The sequence below is a fragment of the Mandrillus leucophaeus genome, unplaced genomic scaffold (assembly GCF_000951045.1).
Source record: "Mandrillus leucophaeus isolate KB7577 unplaced genomic scaffold, Mleu.le_1.0 Scaffold389, whole genome shotgun sequence".
In the NCBI taxonomy this organism is placed as follows: domain Eukaryota; kingdom Metazoa; phylum Chordata; class Mammalia; order Primates; family Cercopithecidae; genus Mandrillus; species Mandrillus leucophaeus.
In genome coordinates, this window is record NW_012104131.1 from 5,204,477 (window position 1) to 5,222,804 (window position 18,328).

General features: G+C 34.6%; 1 protein-coding gene across 3 annotated transcripts in view; it reads left to right on the forward strand.

Moving 5' to 3' along the window:
* The window catches only part of FAP (fibroblast activation protein, alpha), a 73,389-nt gene that overhangs the window by 14,044 nt on the left and 41,017 nt on the right, over positions 1 to 18,328 (forward strand). For 2 of the 3 annotated variants that reach the window (XM_011991006.1, XM_011991005.1), the window contains 9 exons: positions 3,384 to 3,482; positions 4,429 to 4,523; positions 5,465 to 5,539; positions 6,335 to 6,387; positions 10,122 to 10,194; positions 10,865 to 10,985; positions 11,914 to 12,068; positions 14,064 to 14,167; positions 15,983 to 16,118. In XM_011991006.1, coding sequence (XP_011846396.1) covers positions 3,384 to 3,482; positions 4,429 to 4,523; positions 5,465 to 5,539; positions 6,335 to 6,387; positions 10,122 to 10,194; positions 10,865 to 10,985; positions 11,914 to 12,068; positions 14,064 to 14,167; positions 15,983 to 16,118 — 911 coding nt within the window. The remainder of the gene's footprint in view (positions 1 to 3,383; positions 3,483 to 4,428; positions 4,524 to 5,464; positions 5,540 to 6,334; positions 6,388 to 10,121; positions 10,195 to 10,864; positions 10,986 to 11,913; positions 12,069 to 14,063; positions 14,168 to 15,982; positions 16,119 to 18,328) is intronic. The other variant, XM_011991007.1, reaches the window with a different exon arrangement.

Below are 18,328 nucleotides of genomic sequence, written 5' to 3' on the forward strand. Positions count from 1 at the left end.
AGCCCAATCTGTGCCTGAAATCCATTCCCACATACATGTAGCTGGCTCATCTGGATATGTTATTCATACATCCACTCATCGCTTCCTGGGGGATGGTGAGGATTATTCTCATTATGGCAATCAGTAGTACAATTAGTACATGTTTAAAATCGCTTTACAGATATTTTGAGTCATATGCTAAGTTATCTATATTGATTGTTGCCATTTATAGCTACTGTGCACTCATATAAAATTAATTGCTAACTAGGAAGTAATATAAAATATAATATCAAGTACAACCTTCCTGGATAAACAAAATTAGAGGTTTAAAGGAATAAATAATTAATTCTTAGAATCTTTTTGAGAAATCTGATAAGATCAAAATGCTTTTTAATGATACGAAAAGGAAAATGAGTAGGTATTTAAAAAGCAATTTGAAACTCTTGTTTTTTATGTTTTATTTATTCATTGTACAATATTAGTACTAATTACACTTATGATTTTAATTGTAACAGTTCAGTTATGGAGCTAGGCAATAGACAAAATATTCAAGCATAACTGATGAATTTCGTTAAACTAAAATAAAAGTAAAGCTTAATTGTATATACTAATAGCTTTGTCTGGAACTGTGTTTCTCAAACTGTGGTTTTAGTAGATATTCAGAAGCAAAAATTCCCAGTGGACAAATCTGTTTGGGAAACACTGATCTAAAATATTTATTTGAAAAATACTGATGAGTTACAATAATGTGAAAAGGTAACATGTATTGACTGCTACCATGTGCCACACATAGAGCTAGATGTTTTAGTTGAATTATCTCACTTAATTTAGCCTTCTATGAAAACGAAGATTAATTACAGCTATAAATGTCTCAATTAAGCATAATACAAGTAAGGAAAATTATATGCAAAGATGCTTAAATAGGGAAAACTATGTCACCAGCCATAACTGAAGCGTTATTTATACTTTCTAAAAAATAACTAAAGTTATATTCGTTTATTGAATTAATATCAAAAACATTCTTTGAAAAAAATGGTGATCTTGGTATTCACAGTAAAACGACTTAATACATTTTTAAATTTTCCATCTAGATATTCAGGATTGTGTAGGCACAAACTAAGTGTGTTTCAAATGGAAAATAAGTTCCACTATAAATAGTGTTATAATTTTCCCTTTATTACATTAGAAATGGATTGCAACTTGTTCTTAGGAAAATTAAATAAAATTGCATTAAATACAATACTTGGCAATTATTCTAATGCTATTGTAGTAAACAGTCTTTTATTCAGTGAATGAGAATTAAAAAATCAATGGTACGAATTCTACATAGACCATTTCATTAAACAGAAGATATTTCATTACAAATAAATGTATAGTGTACACAACCTTGTTTAGGATGCACAGATAATACAGAAAGATAATTATTTAAAAAATAGAATAACAATTCTATTAAGTATTCAGTGTCTAGTTGCAAAGGGGTTCACCAGCCACTATTTTTACAGCCATGGAATAAGTTGCCACAAATTAAGGAAAGAAATAAACTCATGGTCCTAATCAAATGTGTGGCGCATACATGCATCAGTGTAAATCAGTTAAAACAACAGAAGATATTATTATTCCACTTTATTATTTTGATCTTACTACATACATAGCAGAACATTAATGTAACTACAAGGTTAATAGAGCAGGTTGAGTTTCAGATTTCAAAATCTAGCATGGCATAGCTGAAAGAGATTGCCAACACCTTCTAGTCCAGTACCTCGTAATACTGGTAAGCAAGCCAAAGCACCAGAGATCTTCTTACCAAAAAGCATGCAGGGAATTCAGAAAAGGCACACATCTCATCCAGCCAGCCAACCAATCAGCCATCCAGCCATCCAGCCATCCAGCCAGTCTTCATTTCATGCATTCATTCGTTCAACAACTATTTATTAGATACCTGTATGTGCTAGACGTTTGGGGTGTGCTATGAGAAAAACAAAACATGATTCCTGGCCTTATGGTTACTGTGGGAAAACATTAATCAAATAATCACTCAAATATACACATGATTACAAACCAAGACAAGTGTTCTAAAAGCAAGGAACATGGTATATGGGAATGTGTAAAAGGAAACCTGATCTAAACCAGGGAGTCAGAAAGGGCTTCTCAGAGGACGTATATAGCTTTTGGACTGAGTAGTAAAGGTGAGAGACTAGAAAAGGCTGTAGACACCTTACGAAAGAGTATTTGAGGAAAAGAAAGCCTGGCTTGTTAGTGTCTAGAAAGTAATGAGAGAGGAGCGAGAAGAGCTAACAGGGTAGACTGCCCCACACCAGCAAGTGCCTGTAGTCCATCCAGATCATCATTTGTGATCTTTACCGGAATAGTCATGGAGGGCTACAAAAGAGTTTTATAGCAGGATAAAGTTACAACTCCCATCTTTGACAGTTTTGTTTTCACCTGGACAAATGCCAGATTCATAAGTGGCATTCAAGGTATATGATCTTCCTGTAAGTTTTAGTGGCCTGTGGAAGGGGTAAGGTGGGAGAGATGGAGAATGGCAATATGGATATAAAAGGGCATTGGGATTTGGTTGCCTTATTATCTGCCTAGTGTATCTGACTGCTTGAGGGCTCTGTAATGAATATTTGTTCTGAGAATAAGATCATGTTTGAAAAACACAATGGTTTTGAAGGATTCAAATATAGATTGAATTTGTTTGTGGTTTGTGAGCTACATTAGATTAGCTTTTCTACAGAAAACCCTCTACTCTTGGGACTTCTAAGATATTTTGTATAGATCAAGGGGTTTTCTTTCCTTTCTGTCTGCTTTCTTTTTCTCAAAGTCCATAGTATGAGAAAATAGCCTATATTCATAATACCTCTCTTGAGATTTCTGAAGGCAAGGGTTCTGGCCAATCTCATTTGACCAACTGGGATGCTAAAATACATCATTGATAAATCAGTTGAAATCTGAACCAAACCTATGTGAGGAAGTACAGTGAATTGCATAAGAGAGTGAGATTTTAGCCAAACCTACCTGGTCTGTAACCCCAGCTCTGCAAAGACTAGAGTTGTTGGAACCTCATCTCATCTTCCTTCTGGAAAACCTTGACAACTCTTCACTGCCTGAAGAACCATGCTCTGCATGGCCTTCCTTTGTAATCTTCATCTTCCCCTACAGTTTCCAGCCAGTTTTCCCTTCCAGGCAGTGAAACTATCTCCCTAATTCTTACTTATCCTATCTACAAAAAAGGAGATACTATTATTAATAATTAATAGTTATTATGAAAGGAGTTCAACAATCACTTAGCAAATAGCAGATATTATTATATAAGAAAGAACAGATGAAGGCCAGGCTTAGCATTTATTTGAGTTGTTAACCTTCTTTTTAATAAGGATATGTTTGCTCTTCCCCCAAAGTTCATAACTCTGAAGAAAATACAATGAGAGCACTCACACTGAAGGATATTTTAAATGGGACATTTTCTTATAAAACATTTTTTCCAAACTGGATTTCAGGTAAGTGCATTATTTATCTTTAGGGGTTTTTTAAAATGTATTTTGTTTGGTTTTTATTTCAGTGCCAATGCATCTCTATAGTAACTGAAGCCGTATCAGTTGAAATGTACAAAAGAACAATTATTGGAATGGTTCAAGTGCTCAAAAAAGCGCTTTTGACGAAACCATTCATACTGGATTTGCCTCATAGTAATGAGGCCAATAGAGTTTTAAATAGAAAAAGAAAAGTTGAAAAAGTATTGTTGAAATAATTTGAACGTCTGTAATCACTTTTCAGAATGGTAGATATATTTTTATTTAGGAGAAGTCACAAAAATTTTACCAAAAGAGAAATTCCATTATTAATCTGGATAATCTGGAGAACAGGCAAATCTCAATCTGACAATGAACCCTTTAAGGGTCATGAAATCGGTATTTTCATGTAGCTTTTCAAAATAGGATGTTATAAAACAAATCTAATCAAATAAATAGTGAGATCAACTAAATAGTCTATGAAGTTTTAGTTGCATATCTTAAGTGTCACTGAACAAAATGGAATATTTTAATTTTTTCTCTTAAGAAAATAAAACTAATGCAAAGTGAGTTTTAAGTTGAACCAAACACAATCTAAATGTAATTTATGTTTATTATTGCAAAAGAAATGTACATTTCAAACTAGTTTATCCCCTTTGTAACCCAGAGAAAACAAAATTGTGTTCCTAAGCACCCTGAATCAGCTAAAATAGGGCTGCTGTTTGCAAATGTGGCATCTTCGTGTGAAGTAGAAGAAAGCATTCTACCTTCTTCCTTCTACCACCAACCTACGATTTTACATCTCACAAAGCAATGTGTACTGGACAGAGAGGAAAAACAAAGTAGGTCTGTGAAATAGGAGAGGTTTCTTTGTTAGGAATGCATTTCCTGTTAAGAGAGATCATTTAAATTTTGTTTTCTTTCTTGTTTAAAGGACAAGAATATCTTCATCAATCTGCAGATAACAATATAGTACTTTATAATATTGAAACAGGACAATCATATACCATTTTGAGTAACAGAACCATGGTATGTATCCAACATCATCTTCCCCCTCAGAAACCTTTGCCAGCTCTTCATTGACCAAGAAACAGAGTTCAAAGTCTTAGCACCTGATCTGGACACAACTTGCCTTCCCAGCTCCATACTCCACTAGAGTCTTCCAGTGCTGTCTGCTAATCCCATTAGACTACTGTCTTTGGCTTCTTCTAAATCACCTAACATCTTTCCTCCTTTTTGAATATAGTATAGCATAAGATAGGAGTTAAGAACTCAGTCCTTAGTGTCAGGCCAATTGAGGTTCAAATCCTGGCTCAGTCCCTTACTGGTGGTGAAACCTTGGGTAAAGGGTTTTACTACACCAATCTTATTATGCCTCAGTGTTTTCCTTGGTAAAGTGGGAATAATAATGCCTCTTTTGTTTAATAAAAGAACTAAATGAAATAACATTTGCAAGTGCGTAGGGCAGTGCCTAACATAGAATAAGTGCTTAATAAGTGGTAGCTATAAAGTATGGGCACTTAACTGTTCTGTCCCTCGGGCTGCCAGTCCTCCAACTTTCTCCACTCTGAAAAACCTACTAATCTTTTAAAACCAAGTTTAGATCATACTCTCTTTCTCTTTGCAATCAATAATCCTCTGATTTGAGTTTAATCATTTCTTTCTTAATAATTTTGCAATGCTATATTGAATCTTTTATAGGACATTCTAATTTGTAGTATGTTACTCCTTAACAAGTTCATAAGTTTCTTGAAATCACAAAGTATATATTATCTCTTGCATCCTTCTCCCACAGTATCTAGCAAATTTCTTTGAATTATAGTTTAGTTCCACAAAATATTTTTTTCAATTGCATTGAAAGTCTATGTATGTAGGAGTATGTTAATAATATAATATTCTTTTAAAACTACAAATTTACATGGCTCTTTGTTATCTTTTCTGTATTCTAATCAACCTCTTCATTATTTCAGAAAAGTGTGAATGCTTCAAATTATGGCTTATCACCTGATCGGCAATTTGTATATCTAGAAAGTGATTATTCAAAGGTATCAACTATTTAATTTGATTATATCCAATTATATCTCCTACTAATCCACAAGGTGGTTTAAAAAAGTGAGAGAAAGCAAGAGTCTGTCTTTACCTCTAAATGGTCACCAATAATCTTCAGCAAGACACGTTTCAATCTTATGGAGCTTGTTTAAGTGTGAAAGCGCTTTAAGGAACAGAGTCCAAAATAATACTTGCATCATTCATTAACAACAGCACAAACATACTTAACAAGAAAACGAAGAGCTTTGTTCACGAAGAATTATAAGCCAAATATTCTTATTCATTTGTTTCAATTATTATTTTTAAAACTATACTCAAAGAAAGGCAAGCATTTTGCAGCAAAAATACATGTTGAATGAAATTCTCTTTACCCAATTTTAAGGGGTATAATTAGGATGAATTACCCAGGTGCAGGGTATTCCTTATGGACTGTGGAAATCATTGTGGTTTTACTTCAATACAGGTAAAACATGAAGGGAAAATTTCTGGGATAGAGTATGCAAAGATAAGCTTTTTATGTTAGGAAATTTCTTTGGGTATGCTTTTTATGGAGTGAGGGTTGAATCACTGCTGAGATTAGTTCTGGAACTTGCACAAACGGCACAAAAGTCCACAGTAAGACTCTTTAAATGAAGACTCATTTGGAATTGAAACATATTCTTCCTTGTGCCTTGTGAAAGTAGTCCTTTTATAATTCTGAACTTTGAATTGGATGATATATGATTATACATTATTGATGTAAGCTTTCTAACAATTGCAATTTGTTTTTTTGTCTTTCTTCTTTCTGACAGCTTTGGAGATACTCTTACACAGCAACATATTACATCTATGACCTTAGCAATGGGTAAATCACCTCTGTTTATCAATACTATTTAAATCTAATACCTAGAATGTTTTCATTCCAAACTCTGATTTGGTGTTAAGAAGACTTTATCTTCTTACAGATCATTGTTTCTTACCTTTTAGTAATACAGTATACATGTACCCATAAAGCTTACAAAATTCAAGAAAATACTTATATGGGATACTCACCTCTTTATTTGACTAATATTTTGTATTTTTATTCACAATATTGTTTTGGATTTTCTGTTTTTGAAGATCAAATTAAACATGTGCTATTTATGGAAAAAACATATATAGGAAAGCACAAAAACATTCTTGGGAATGAGACACTATTTTTAGGAGAGCGGCTATTTCACTGATGGGAGGAGGAAGGGAGGGAGAGAGATGCAGCATTAGTTGTGTCTGAACACATACTCCATTAATTGTTTTAAAATTAATTATTATAAAAATGACAAAATGTTAAAATTATTTTTAAAATGGAAAGATATTTGACATGTAAACTACTAAATGTTCTTTTGAATTAATTTAGTTGGTAGATAAATTGTCAAATACCATTTTCCATATATATATACACACACACACATATATATATGTTAACTGTTTGAAGCATTTACCGTTTAAAAGAAAAAATTAAATGGATGTGCAGATAGGCGAAGGATTGACGAAGAGAATTTCTGGCAGCAAGAAGAATATGTAAAGGCCTAAAAGGGGGAGGGAGAGCATTGTGCGTTTGGGAAATGCAAAGTAGGTCAATTTGTTTGAAATTGAGGGAGGGGCCTGCTGACTAGTAGGAGGTGGTGTAAGGTTGGGGAACAGCCAAGCCAGGAAGCAAAGGCCAAATAATAATGAGGAAATCATTAAAATGAGTTTAGATCTTTCTTTCTGATGACAATAAGGATTCATTCAAGGGTTTTAAATGGAAAATGACATGATCAGATTTGCACTTTAGGAAAATCACCCTGGCTAAGTTTGGACAATGAATTGCCTTAGCTACTCACCTTAATGTGATATCCTCTTTGCTGTTATATAAAAGGGGAAATAATTATATGGCTTGAAGAGGTATTGAAAAAAAACTTCTGGTCTATTTCCCCTTTTGTCTAGCAAGAGCGCAATTTTTTTAAAAAAAATTATCTATCTGCTTCTTTCAAATGTTCAGAGAATTACTCTGATCTACTTAAACTGTCAAATTAAGAAATAGCAACTGCTTCTTAAAGTAGAATCTCAAATCCATCTAATGCATTCTGAGTCCTTCTTGCCTCTGAATCCATATCATCACCAAATTTTAAAAATATTTATTGAGCCCCTTCTATATGAAACACATATAACAATGAGATGCAAATGAGCTTGGGGCACCAGCCCTACTCTTAAGATCTCTTTCTATTAGTGAGTGGGGAATCCTAGTCTTTCAGTCCAGTTTCTCAAGGCTCTCATCATGTCTTTGTTTTTCTTTTAATCATTTTGAAATTCTTTTGTTGAGGCTCGCCAAGTTGAACAGCATTCAAAAAAATGATAATCTTAATATTTTAATCATGGATTAGATAAGCTTTATGGCCTAAAATCGCATTAAATATGTAGTTTCTCTGCAGTGAATTTAATCAAATCACTATTTTTGTTTGTTTGTTTCTTTGTTTTCTGCACAACTATCTAGTATTTCAGATTTGGGGAGGGGGCGGTCAGGTAAATACAGCATAACTTAGGAAGTGAAGGATGGATGGCAAACTTGTTTGAGATTCCAGGCCTCCCTGAACACCACTAATTTCAAGTCTTTTTTATGCCTTTGAAGACTCTATAAAAATCTAGCATAGAGAAAATATGACAGTACTGGTTTCAAGCTAGGTAGGCAAAACTGAGGAGATGAACGCCTTTGTAAAGCATCCCCCCTCACCTTTTCTCATACCTTTACTGACTCAGAAAACAGAAAATGGCAGCTGTGGTGGCTTGAGACATGCGCTGAGATTTTTAGCTTAGTGCTGCCTGTGTGATTGCATAGATGATTCCACTGCGTGCAGAAAACTGAGACAATGTTACAGTATCAAAGGTAACAGGAGCTTGAGAACAAATTGTGAACCAGGTGAAGAACGTCTTCTTCTTTTGTTTGAGACAGGGTCTCGCTCTGTCGCCCAGGCTGGAGTGCAGTGGTGTGATCTCGGCTCACCGCAACGTCCTCCTCCCAAGGTTAAGCAATTCTCCTGCCTCAGCCTCCTAAGTAGCTGGGATTACAGGCTTGTGCCACCACTGCTAATTTTTGTGTTTTTGTAGGTACGGGGTTTCTCCATATTGGCCAGACTGGTCTCGAACTTCTGTCCTTAAGTAATCCGCCGCCCAAAGTGCTGGGATTACTGGCGTGAGCGAGCGGGCCAGGCCTGGGTCAATCTTTTAACCCGGCTCTCGCATCCCTTTCAACGTATTCCCGATCACCCAGGTGCCTGGTGCTCATGTACTGCCCTCTGGCGGCCAAGACTCTCATTGCAGAGCCAATGGTCACTTTCCACGGGAATCACTTTCCCCACTCAAAACTATGCCATGTTCCCTTGTTACTTGCAAGGTCTCATGCAAGCACCTAAAAAGTTACATCAAGGCAGTGTGTGTTACAGATCTTCACAATTGTCCAAACATTAAAATAATGGGAAAGGCAGAAATGTCAGGCACATGTTAGGTCCAGGTTGGAGAGCTTTTTTTGGAGAGGTTGGGCTTTTTTGAGTCTCTTTTTTTTTTGGAGAGCTTGGGTCTTTTTTGAGTCTCTTCAAATTGTGCTTGGGCGGCAGGTCTTGCTTTGCTTTCCCATGAAGGCAGTCTTGATGAAACTGTTAATCCAATCTTCAAGATGACAAAAATCAAAAAGTAAGCATGACATCCTATGACTCTGTAACAGTTATAAAAATCTGAATGCATTCTTGCTGAAGAACTACAAAAGCTCCACAATGCAAGTCACTTAACTGAATACTTGCAGAGTGACTCTAAGCATCAAAGTGAGAGTTTTGGCCAATAGACTATTTGAAATTTCCCCATGGGTGGAGGACTTTACAAGCTTAAGGCATACTGCCCAGTATACAATCCGTTTTTCAGTTTAGCTTGAGATCAGATGTTCCTTTCCTTTTCTGATTTCAAGTCAGATCCCTGGGGAGATTGTCAAATGGCATCTTATTTTCAAAAATTTGAAATGCATATGCATTCACAGAGATGGGGGTTGTGAATGAGAATGTAGAAGAGCACATACTAAACTTCAGCACAATTATAGAATTTCAGAGCTGGAAGGCACTTCAGTGACCATTTCAGTCTAGTGTGTGCAAATTTTACAATCCCAGGGGTTAAAAGGACTTGAGTTTAATTCAAGGTCTGCCAAGAACTAGCAATGTGGTCTGAAAAAGTTCTATCAGCTCTCTAAGCCTCATATTTACTTTCTATAAAATGAAAGGATTGTATTAGATAATTTCTAGAGATGTTCTCCACTTTGACAGTCTGTAAGTATTTAATCCATTCACCTCACGATAAAGGTCAGAAAACTGACACCCAGAAAAGTTAAGTGACTCTTAAGTAACTACTGGAAGAACAGAAATCAACACCTATGTCTCCAGTTCTTCATTCCTGTATTCTTTTCATTAGGTTTGTAGGTGCAGAGGGAATGAGGCTTAATTTTAATTGTTTGTTTATTTTTTCTGTTTATACAGATTATTAATTTTTTTGCATTAAACAGCAAGATTTGTTGTTTTTCTTTCTTTCTTTCTTTCCTTCTAGAGAATTTGTAAGAGGAAATGAGCTTCCTCGTCCAATTCAGTATTTATGCTGGTCGCCTGTTGGGAGTAAATTAGTAAGTGTTTAAATTTTTGAAGTGTTTAATCATGTAAATAAAAGAGGAGCCATTTGATTTTGGCCTTTGTTAAATTTCCCTGCCTGAAAGAAAAAAAAAATACATTCATGACTATTTTAGTGGTTAAAAACGGGAAGAGTTTTGATAAATTGAAACCCATCTGAGAATTCCGCAAAATCTCAAGCTCATGGATAGACTTCTTTAAATATAGCAGTCAAAAACTTTATCCTTATACTCAGCCAGAATGCGTTGTGCCAGAAAGCTCAGGAAAAATATGGTTTTCACAAGTTTCCCAGACTAGCTTCAGACAACATGAAATTTGGTCCAAGCTCTTATTTAAGGACTCTAAATAAAGATTAGATCTGGCTAGCTATTAATATTCAGAGATTTATTCGACTTTCTGTCAATATACATAATTATTTATTTGGGGGTAATGAAACAACTAAGAAAATAATAGGCTTTACTTCTTATTTCATTCAGACTTTAAAATTTATAATTGATGTTAATGTAAGGTGGTTGGATTTTTTGACCTATTAAAATGATATTTTAGTTGTGAATCTTTTTTGTATCTTTATTACCACTCTGTTTAAAGGTATTAGAGGAATAACTAAAACAAATATACAGCCTTCATTTAATTTGTTGGGGACTTTCCCCTTACCACCACTTCTAGGCATATGTCTATCAAAACAATATCTATTTGAAACAAAGACCAGGAGATCCACCTTTTCAAATAACATTTAATGGAAGAGAAAATAAAGTATTTAATGGAATCCCAGACTGGGTTTATGAAGGTAAGCTGTATTCCTTTTCTACTGTTAATGCTTTAGGCTTTTAGTTTAAAATAATTTCATATATTTAGTAAGATTTAGATGAGTAGTATCTTATTTCCATGAAGGGTAGCATTGCTGAAAATTGTCTGTAGGTTACGAATAGGGCATACGTATTTTAAAAGAACAAATTGTGGTTATCAGAAGACTGGTAGAATTGATTTTCATTAACATTACTATGAAGTAGTAGTAATGATTTATAATCCAAAAACGTATATGGTCCTCAGGTGCTGCATTAGTACATTTTCTCATGTTTACTTTTTCTTTAGAAAAACAATTTTTTTTTCAAAACTAAACAACTGTCTATATTATCTTATGGGAAAATATTTTTACTTTCTGATACTCTGTTGATTTTGTTCTCATTCTTGGTAATGTAGAATTCAGGAATTAACTGGACTTTAAAAAGACTCTAGTCTCTATCTATCTATCTATCTATCTATCTATCTATCTATCTATCTATTTATCTAAACTAACTCTGTTTTTTGCTTTTTTTTTTAATTCCTAGGAGGGAAATGTAACTTTCAATGTTTATGCCACTCTCTAGTACAATTACAGTTCTTTCTGTTTTGGCTGTTTTAGGTGACTAAAAAACCTGAAGCTGCCCTGAAAGAAAAAATTAATTATTGCCGATGTGTTTATTATTCATTTAAAAAATTACATTTCTGATTAATGTCATTTTCTAACAAGGTTAATTGATGTTTGACATAGAGTAAAAGGTTAAACTATTCCTCTTAACTCAGATTATGTAATTTTTTTAATAAGCAAAGTATGACATATGTCACATCCACATTAAATAAATTATTTCAGTTGATAAATAGCTATTCAGAAGTATTTACAATGATTTTAAGAGTAAGATGTAATTATAGTTAATATCCTAGTACTTATTTTTCAGAGGAAATGCTTGCTACAAAATATGCTCTCTGGTGGTCTCCTAATGGAAAATTTTTGGCATATGCGGAATTTAATGATACAGATATACCAGTTATTGCCTATTCCTATTATGGCGATGAACAATATCCCAGAACAATAAATATTCCATACCCAAAGGTATGTTGAATACTTTCAGCAGATGCTTTCATTTTCCTGGTATCAAAATGAGCAATGATTTACCATGAGTGAAGGTGGGATCAACAAGTTTGGAGAGCTTCTTATCCTTGTGCATTGTAAGGCAAACATTGTACTGTGCTCTATTATTTATGTGGACATCTGTTGCTTTGGACATCTGGTTGTGCTGGATGAAGTAGTCTTTGCAAAATCTATTGCAGAATCTTTGAAAAACATATGGTCTTGATCATGGAGGAAAAACAAGCTTAACTTAATTTTAATTTTTTTCATATTTCATGCTCCAAATTCAGGGTAAAGTTCTGTTTTGCAATTCTCTCTTGAATTCTCATGTAAATGCAAACTAGAATAAGAAATACAAATGTTGAATTTGATGTTTCTGTCAGGTAGAAGCAGGCATGGGTTATGATCTTTTCAGGATATACAAGATAGTTTAAATTTGTAAGTCTCAATTTCTCCCTTGAAGGAATTAGATATGGTGTGAGCCCATAGTTTTTTGAATATTTAACATTGTAGAGTTGTTATACATTCTTTTTATCCAGTCTTACGTCTGGAGGGAGGAGACCTCAGTGTGCAGTAGGAGAATGGGTTATGTCTCAGTGAAGAAGCATTATGTCCTAATTTCAACGTAAAAATGGTATCAGAAAAAATGGAATCAAAGTACAAATTCACCTCTTGCACAAGGAATCGGATGTGATTTTAGAATTACTTCTTTGTTCTTTGGATCCTATTCCTTTTACTCGCCAAGACGAACATTGCCATGGCTGGACACAGTGGGTCCCTGTGTGACAAAGATGGATGGATGTGGCATACACACAAATGAATTCTAAGCAAGCCAAAGTGGCCATAGAGAAAGAAATAGAATTGCAAACAGTCTAATATTTATGTTAAAAGTCTAAAAGCTGTGTAAAAACGCTAAAAGCTGGAGATGTTTGGGAGAGGCCTAGCATTTTGGGGGGACCCAAGATGTAAAAGAACTCAGATCTTTGGGAGGACCTAAGGGAGCAGGAAGAGATGGGGAACCCAGAACCGAAAAGTGACTGGCACTGATTGGGAAGTTGGGACCCACATTCTCATATTTCCTTGAGGCTTAAAGTTGCTAAAACATCCGGCATTAGGTGGAGATGTGGGACAATTCCAGAAAACTAAGGGAGCCCCTGATAAACTTGGGAGTGAAACAGGGAGGTCCTAAGGGAGATTGAACAGTTCTTTGGATGAATTCAAACAGCACTGAGTCATTAAATACCGTGTACCTACATTTCATAAATTTAAGTTTTATTACAACTGCAAGATTCTCTCTTTCTACGGTAAAATAACAGAAACTCTAAGAAACTGTCTAGGTATGAGCTATCCTGTCATGTAAATTTTAAGTATGCAGTAGTATAGAAAGCACAAAACAAGAAAAGTGTAAATCTCATGGATACTTCATTTGGAGGTGAAATTTCCCTAATCTTTTGGAGATGGTGGCAGTAATAATACAAGCAGGTAGGAGACTGAGCATTTGGTGATTGTCCTAGACCAAATCATATGGCAAAAGCAAAAAATGTCTTTCATTTATTTTTTCTTTCTGTTCTCCTCTCAAATTACTCCCCCTCTGAACTCTCCTTGGTATACAGAGATATGATTATTATTATAGTTATCCCAACAATAAAAATGAGAGAGCTCCATCTTGGAAATCAGAAAAGAGAATATGGTTCACAGAACTGCACTTTCATATCCAAAATGATTTTCCCTATAAAGTAAAGCTCTCTCATTAGGCATTTAAAACACCTATTTTCACTCTGGTTGACGCAACATTTGTAATTGCCCTGCAGGTAAAATTGAAATGAAATTCTTGTCATGTTATAAATAGAATGTATTCCACAGTGATATACATAAGATTATTCACTTAGAAAAATGTGTCTAAATTCCTACAATTTATTTAAAATGTTGGTGATAATTAGAATTTTAGGAGGTTATATATCTCAATTTTTTTGGCAGGCCGGAGCTAAGAATCCTTTTGTTCGGATATTTATTATCGATACCACTTACCCTGCGTATGTAGGTCCCCAGGAAGTGCCTGTTCCAGCAATGATAGCCTCAAGGTAATTCATCTCAGATCCCTCCCATCTTTCTATCCTACATTCTAGTGAGTTTATGCTGTGCATGCTAGAAGCAAAAACAAATAAGTAAGTAAGAGTTGCACACAAAGCTAAAGACATACAAAATTAAAGGTGACAAATAAGTTTCCTTAATTGGTTTTTCAAAATTAGCCCTTTTACACATATAAATGTGACCTCAGTGATCAATCTAAGTGAAACCTTCCTCAGATGTACAGATGTGAACTTGGGACAAGCAAGCAGATAGTAAAATTATGCATGCCCTTACCCTGGCTTCTTTCAAGTTTGGCTGACTTTATCTCAAGCCAGGATTTGGGGATCTATGTGGATCACATGTGTACGGTAAATAAGAGAAGATAAGCTGACCCTCTCCAAAAATTAGCATTTTTCGCTATGAAACAGGCTATTCTCATTTATCTGGTTTTAGAGTTGTCTAGAGATGAACTGTAGGCAGGCAGAGACGTGAAGAGTTCTCACTTCCCTAGCATGATGCCCTATGTCTCATTGTCTGATTAGTCCAGATTACAGCAAACTTCAGTCAGTCCTCTGTGGTCTTTCTGGTTGAAGTGGCTAAGGGGAAGAGGTGCCCAGGCCCTGCCTGTTGGGCTTTCTTAACACTTCCCAATGCCTAGCGGGCCAAGCTTGGGTCTTCTCTTTCTGCCTCATGAAGAATAGCCAAGATCAAGTGACTGATCATTAATAGGGTTTAAAAGAACCCCATGAGAGGCTTCCACTGGGCCTTGCTGAGTCCACTCATGTATAATCAAACGTGACTTTACATTTTTGAATTATCTGCTCTTCCCCACCCTGACCGAGTGGATAAAAACTTAACTCAATACATCATTTTTTTTAAAGTGTCATTCTCCATAGGTGGCAAATGAGCAAAATACAAGGATTCCAGAGGCTTGTTTGAACAGCTGTAAAATACTAACAATAAAATAGTAGTAGCAAACATATTCTGAACACTCATCATGTAGCAGACATAGTTCTTAAGTGGTTTAAGCCCTGTCAGCTAATCTTTACAGCAATCTTTAAAACAGGTAATATTATTATTCTGATGTTATATAAAAATAGAATAGTTAAGTAACTGGCCTAAAGGTATATAACTATTAGGACACAAAGCCCAGATTTGAGCCTGAGGCCCCTTGCAGCTCTGTGATTTCCTTTACATCAATTTTCCAGAAGTTTGTGATTCATTTTATGTTGATGTTCTCTACCTACTAGTTCATCCTCAGAGTCATGGAATCATTGCTGCCATTCACTGACATCTAGTATGTGCCAAACACTATTTGAGTTGTTTCGCATACATCATCTGTGATTTATTCCACAAGATGGAATTTCAATACCTGACCATAGTCACAGCTAAAACAGCTTCCAACATGAATCCGCCAGGAGACAAAGATTATCCTTTTATCACACTTGTCTCTCTCTCAACTAATTATAAGGTGAAAAATTGAGTTTACTTGTGCAAAATGCCAGTTTAATGCTTTTTTTCCCCTCTAGATTGATCAGTGGCTTTGGCATTATGTTTTAAATTCTTTTCTAAGATGTTAAAATCCAGAAACGGGGAGAAAACTCACATATGAAATGATTTCATTAGATGAAGAAACTCTCATAGAAATTTTCAAAGTAGAGCTATTTAAACTTTCTCTCCAGAGAAAGGAATGTTTTTTCTTCCTTAGCTATTAAATAAGTATTGTATCTTAATGACATATATTCTTCAGAAAACAAAAATTAAGAAATTACTGTTTGTGTGAAACTGGTTTATGTTGTGACTACCTGTTTCTATTTTATTTGCAGTGATTATTATTTCAGTTGGCTCACGTGGGTTACTGATGAACGAGTATGTTTGCAGTGGCTAAAAAGAGTCCAGAATGTTTCGGTCTTGTCTATATGTGATTTCAGGGAAGACTGGCAGACATGGGATTGTCCAAAGGTACGATATATTAAGATCACAGATACATATTTCTGAAGATCAAGGCACAATAGTGGGGATTCATCTACAGCTAACATTTTATGTTGTAAAGCCAGGATTACTGCATTCAACTACCAACTGCTTTGCAAAAAAGCACTCAGTATTCACGGGTCCATCATTTTATTAAATAAATAGGATGCCTTTTATTTTCTTGAATGACTTAAACCTTGAAATTGAATAGCCAAAAATTAAAAATGGGACAACATGACATTGGGAAAATCAGATATCTGGTTCTCAATTATGACGGTAAACCAGCCTTTTGACATTATAACATTGGAGTCCAATAAACAGCAAAATAATGCAGATGAAACCATAACATGGGTCTACTAGGTAAATATATATGTTTTAAACAAAAGAACCAGAGAAGAAATGCAAATGGGGCATGCATGTTCTATTCAATATTAAAAATGAAAAATTATAAAGGAAATGGATATTATCAAAGGAAATCCAGATATTCTGATTTCTTTTCTTTTTTTTTTTTTTTTTTTTGAGATGGAGTCTCACTCTGTCGCCAGGCTGGAGTGTAGTGGGCGATCTGGCCTCACTGCAACCTCCGTCTTCCAGGTTCAAGTATTTTCTCCTGAGTAGCTGGGACTACAGGCACCTGCCACCACGCCTGGCTAATTTTTTAATTTTTAGTAGACATGGGGCTTCACCATGTTGGCCAGGATGGTCTCGATCTCTTGACCTCATGATCCGTCCACCTCAGCCTCCCAAAGTACTGGGATTACAGGTGTGGGCCACCACACCCCATCCAAATATTTTGATTTTAAAATCAAATGAGAATTACTGAGAATGTGACATAAGATATTAGACCAAATTATTCTGTTATCAGGTTATCTTAGGACAGTACCCGATATCTACTAATTTTGGGCAAGAAAAGCCTTGAAAACTAAGCACAGATTTATTGTTGAGTTTTAATTGTTTCTATTGCTCAAATTCAAACATAATCTGTTGAATTAATGAGTCAGAAAAACTGCTTAACCAATGTATAAACTTTAAAATAAGCCTGTTCTTAATTACTCACATTAGAGTCTAAGAGATACAAAATGTTTTCTTTAAATAGGATATTTGATGGGTACATTTCATGAGGCTTCTAATTATGAAGAAATGTTTCATTAAAACAAATATAGAATAATCATATTTTATAAAGTAAAAAGAAAAGCACAGAACAATCAAAGTAAATCACTAAATTTCATCTAGAAATTAGGACATTATGTTTTGCAAGAAAAAAGTCATATGAGTCTGTTTGGAAATATATCAGGACTATAATAGTCAACATTACTCAGGCTAAAAATATTTTTTTAAATCACTACTGTGTCTGTGAGAGGCTTGACTAATTTTGATGGAATATGCTAGAAGCGTATTTTTATCTTATATATATTTTGATATACAAAGCAGGAAGATTTTGGCTTTAATGCAGTATCATAGGCAAAGAAAGGATAGACTAATCTTGATTATGCTAGTTAATTAGAAACAATTGGTCTGATTAGTCAGCTTTGGGTGACTATATCTTTAAACTTTTCAATGAATCTAGGTATTAGGGACTATTGCTTTAATTTTATTAGTTTGAACATGATGAGATTTATAATTTAGACACAATTTTTAGCTTCTAAAACTAGGAATTTTAAAACTGTGATTGCTTTGAAATCTGAAATTCTAATTTATCAAAATCTGAGACAACTTTAATCCAAACTGACAGAACATTTAAGATGCTCATTCAATGAGGTGTGGAAGTCCCTGGAATATAAACTTTAGTTTTACAGCCAGAAAACAGTGCTTAAATTTAGAATATCATGTTTGAATAACCTTAGAATTTCTAAACACCTCTGTTTCAAAATAGTTTGATAAATACATGCAACACATTTTGAGATTTGAGAACAACAGTGTTGAATTTCCCAGAAACCATCCTCATGACTGATGTGTGTGTATGTGTGTGTCTGTGTGTGTGTGTGCACGCACTATGAAAACAATATTTAAGGTTAAGTGACCCAGCAACATTTTATTCATGCTGAGAGTCACGCCCAAAACAAAGAGGCAAAGAAAACTGATAACAATGACTTGTAATAAATTCTGATAGTGAGATTTATTAAGAAGTTTGTAGTTAGGGGAAGAAACATCTTTTATATTATGCTTCCTCCTCTGAAAAGGGAATTAAAATTAATTTTACT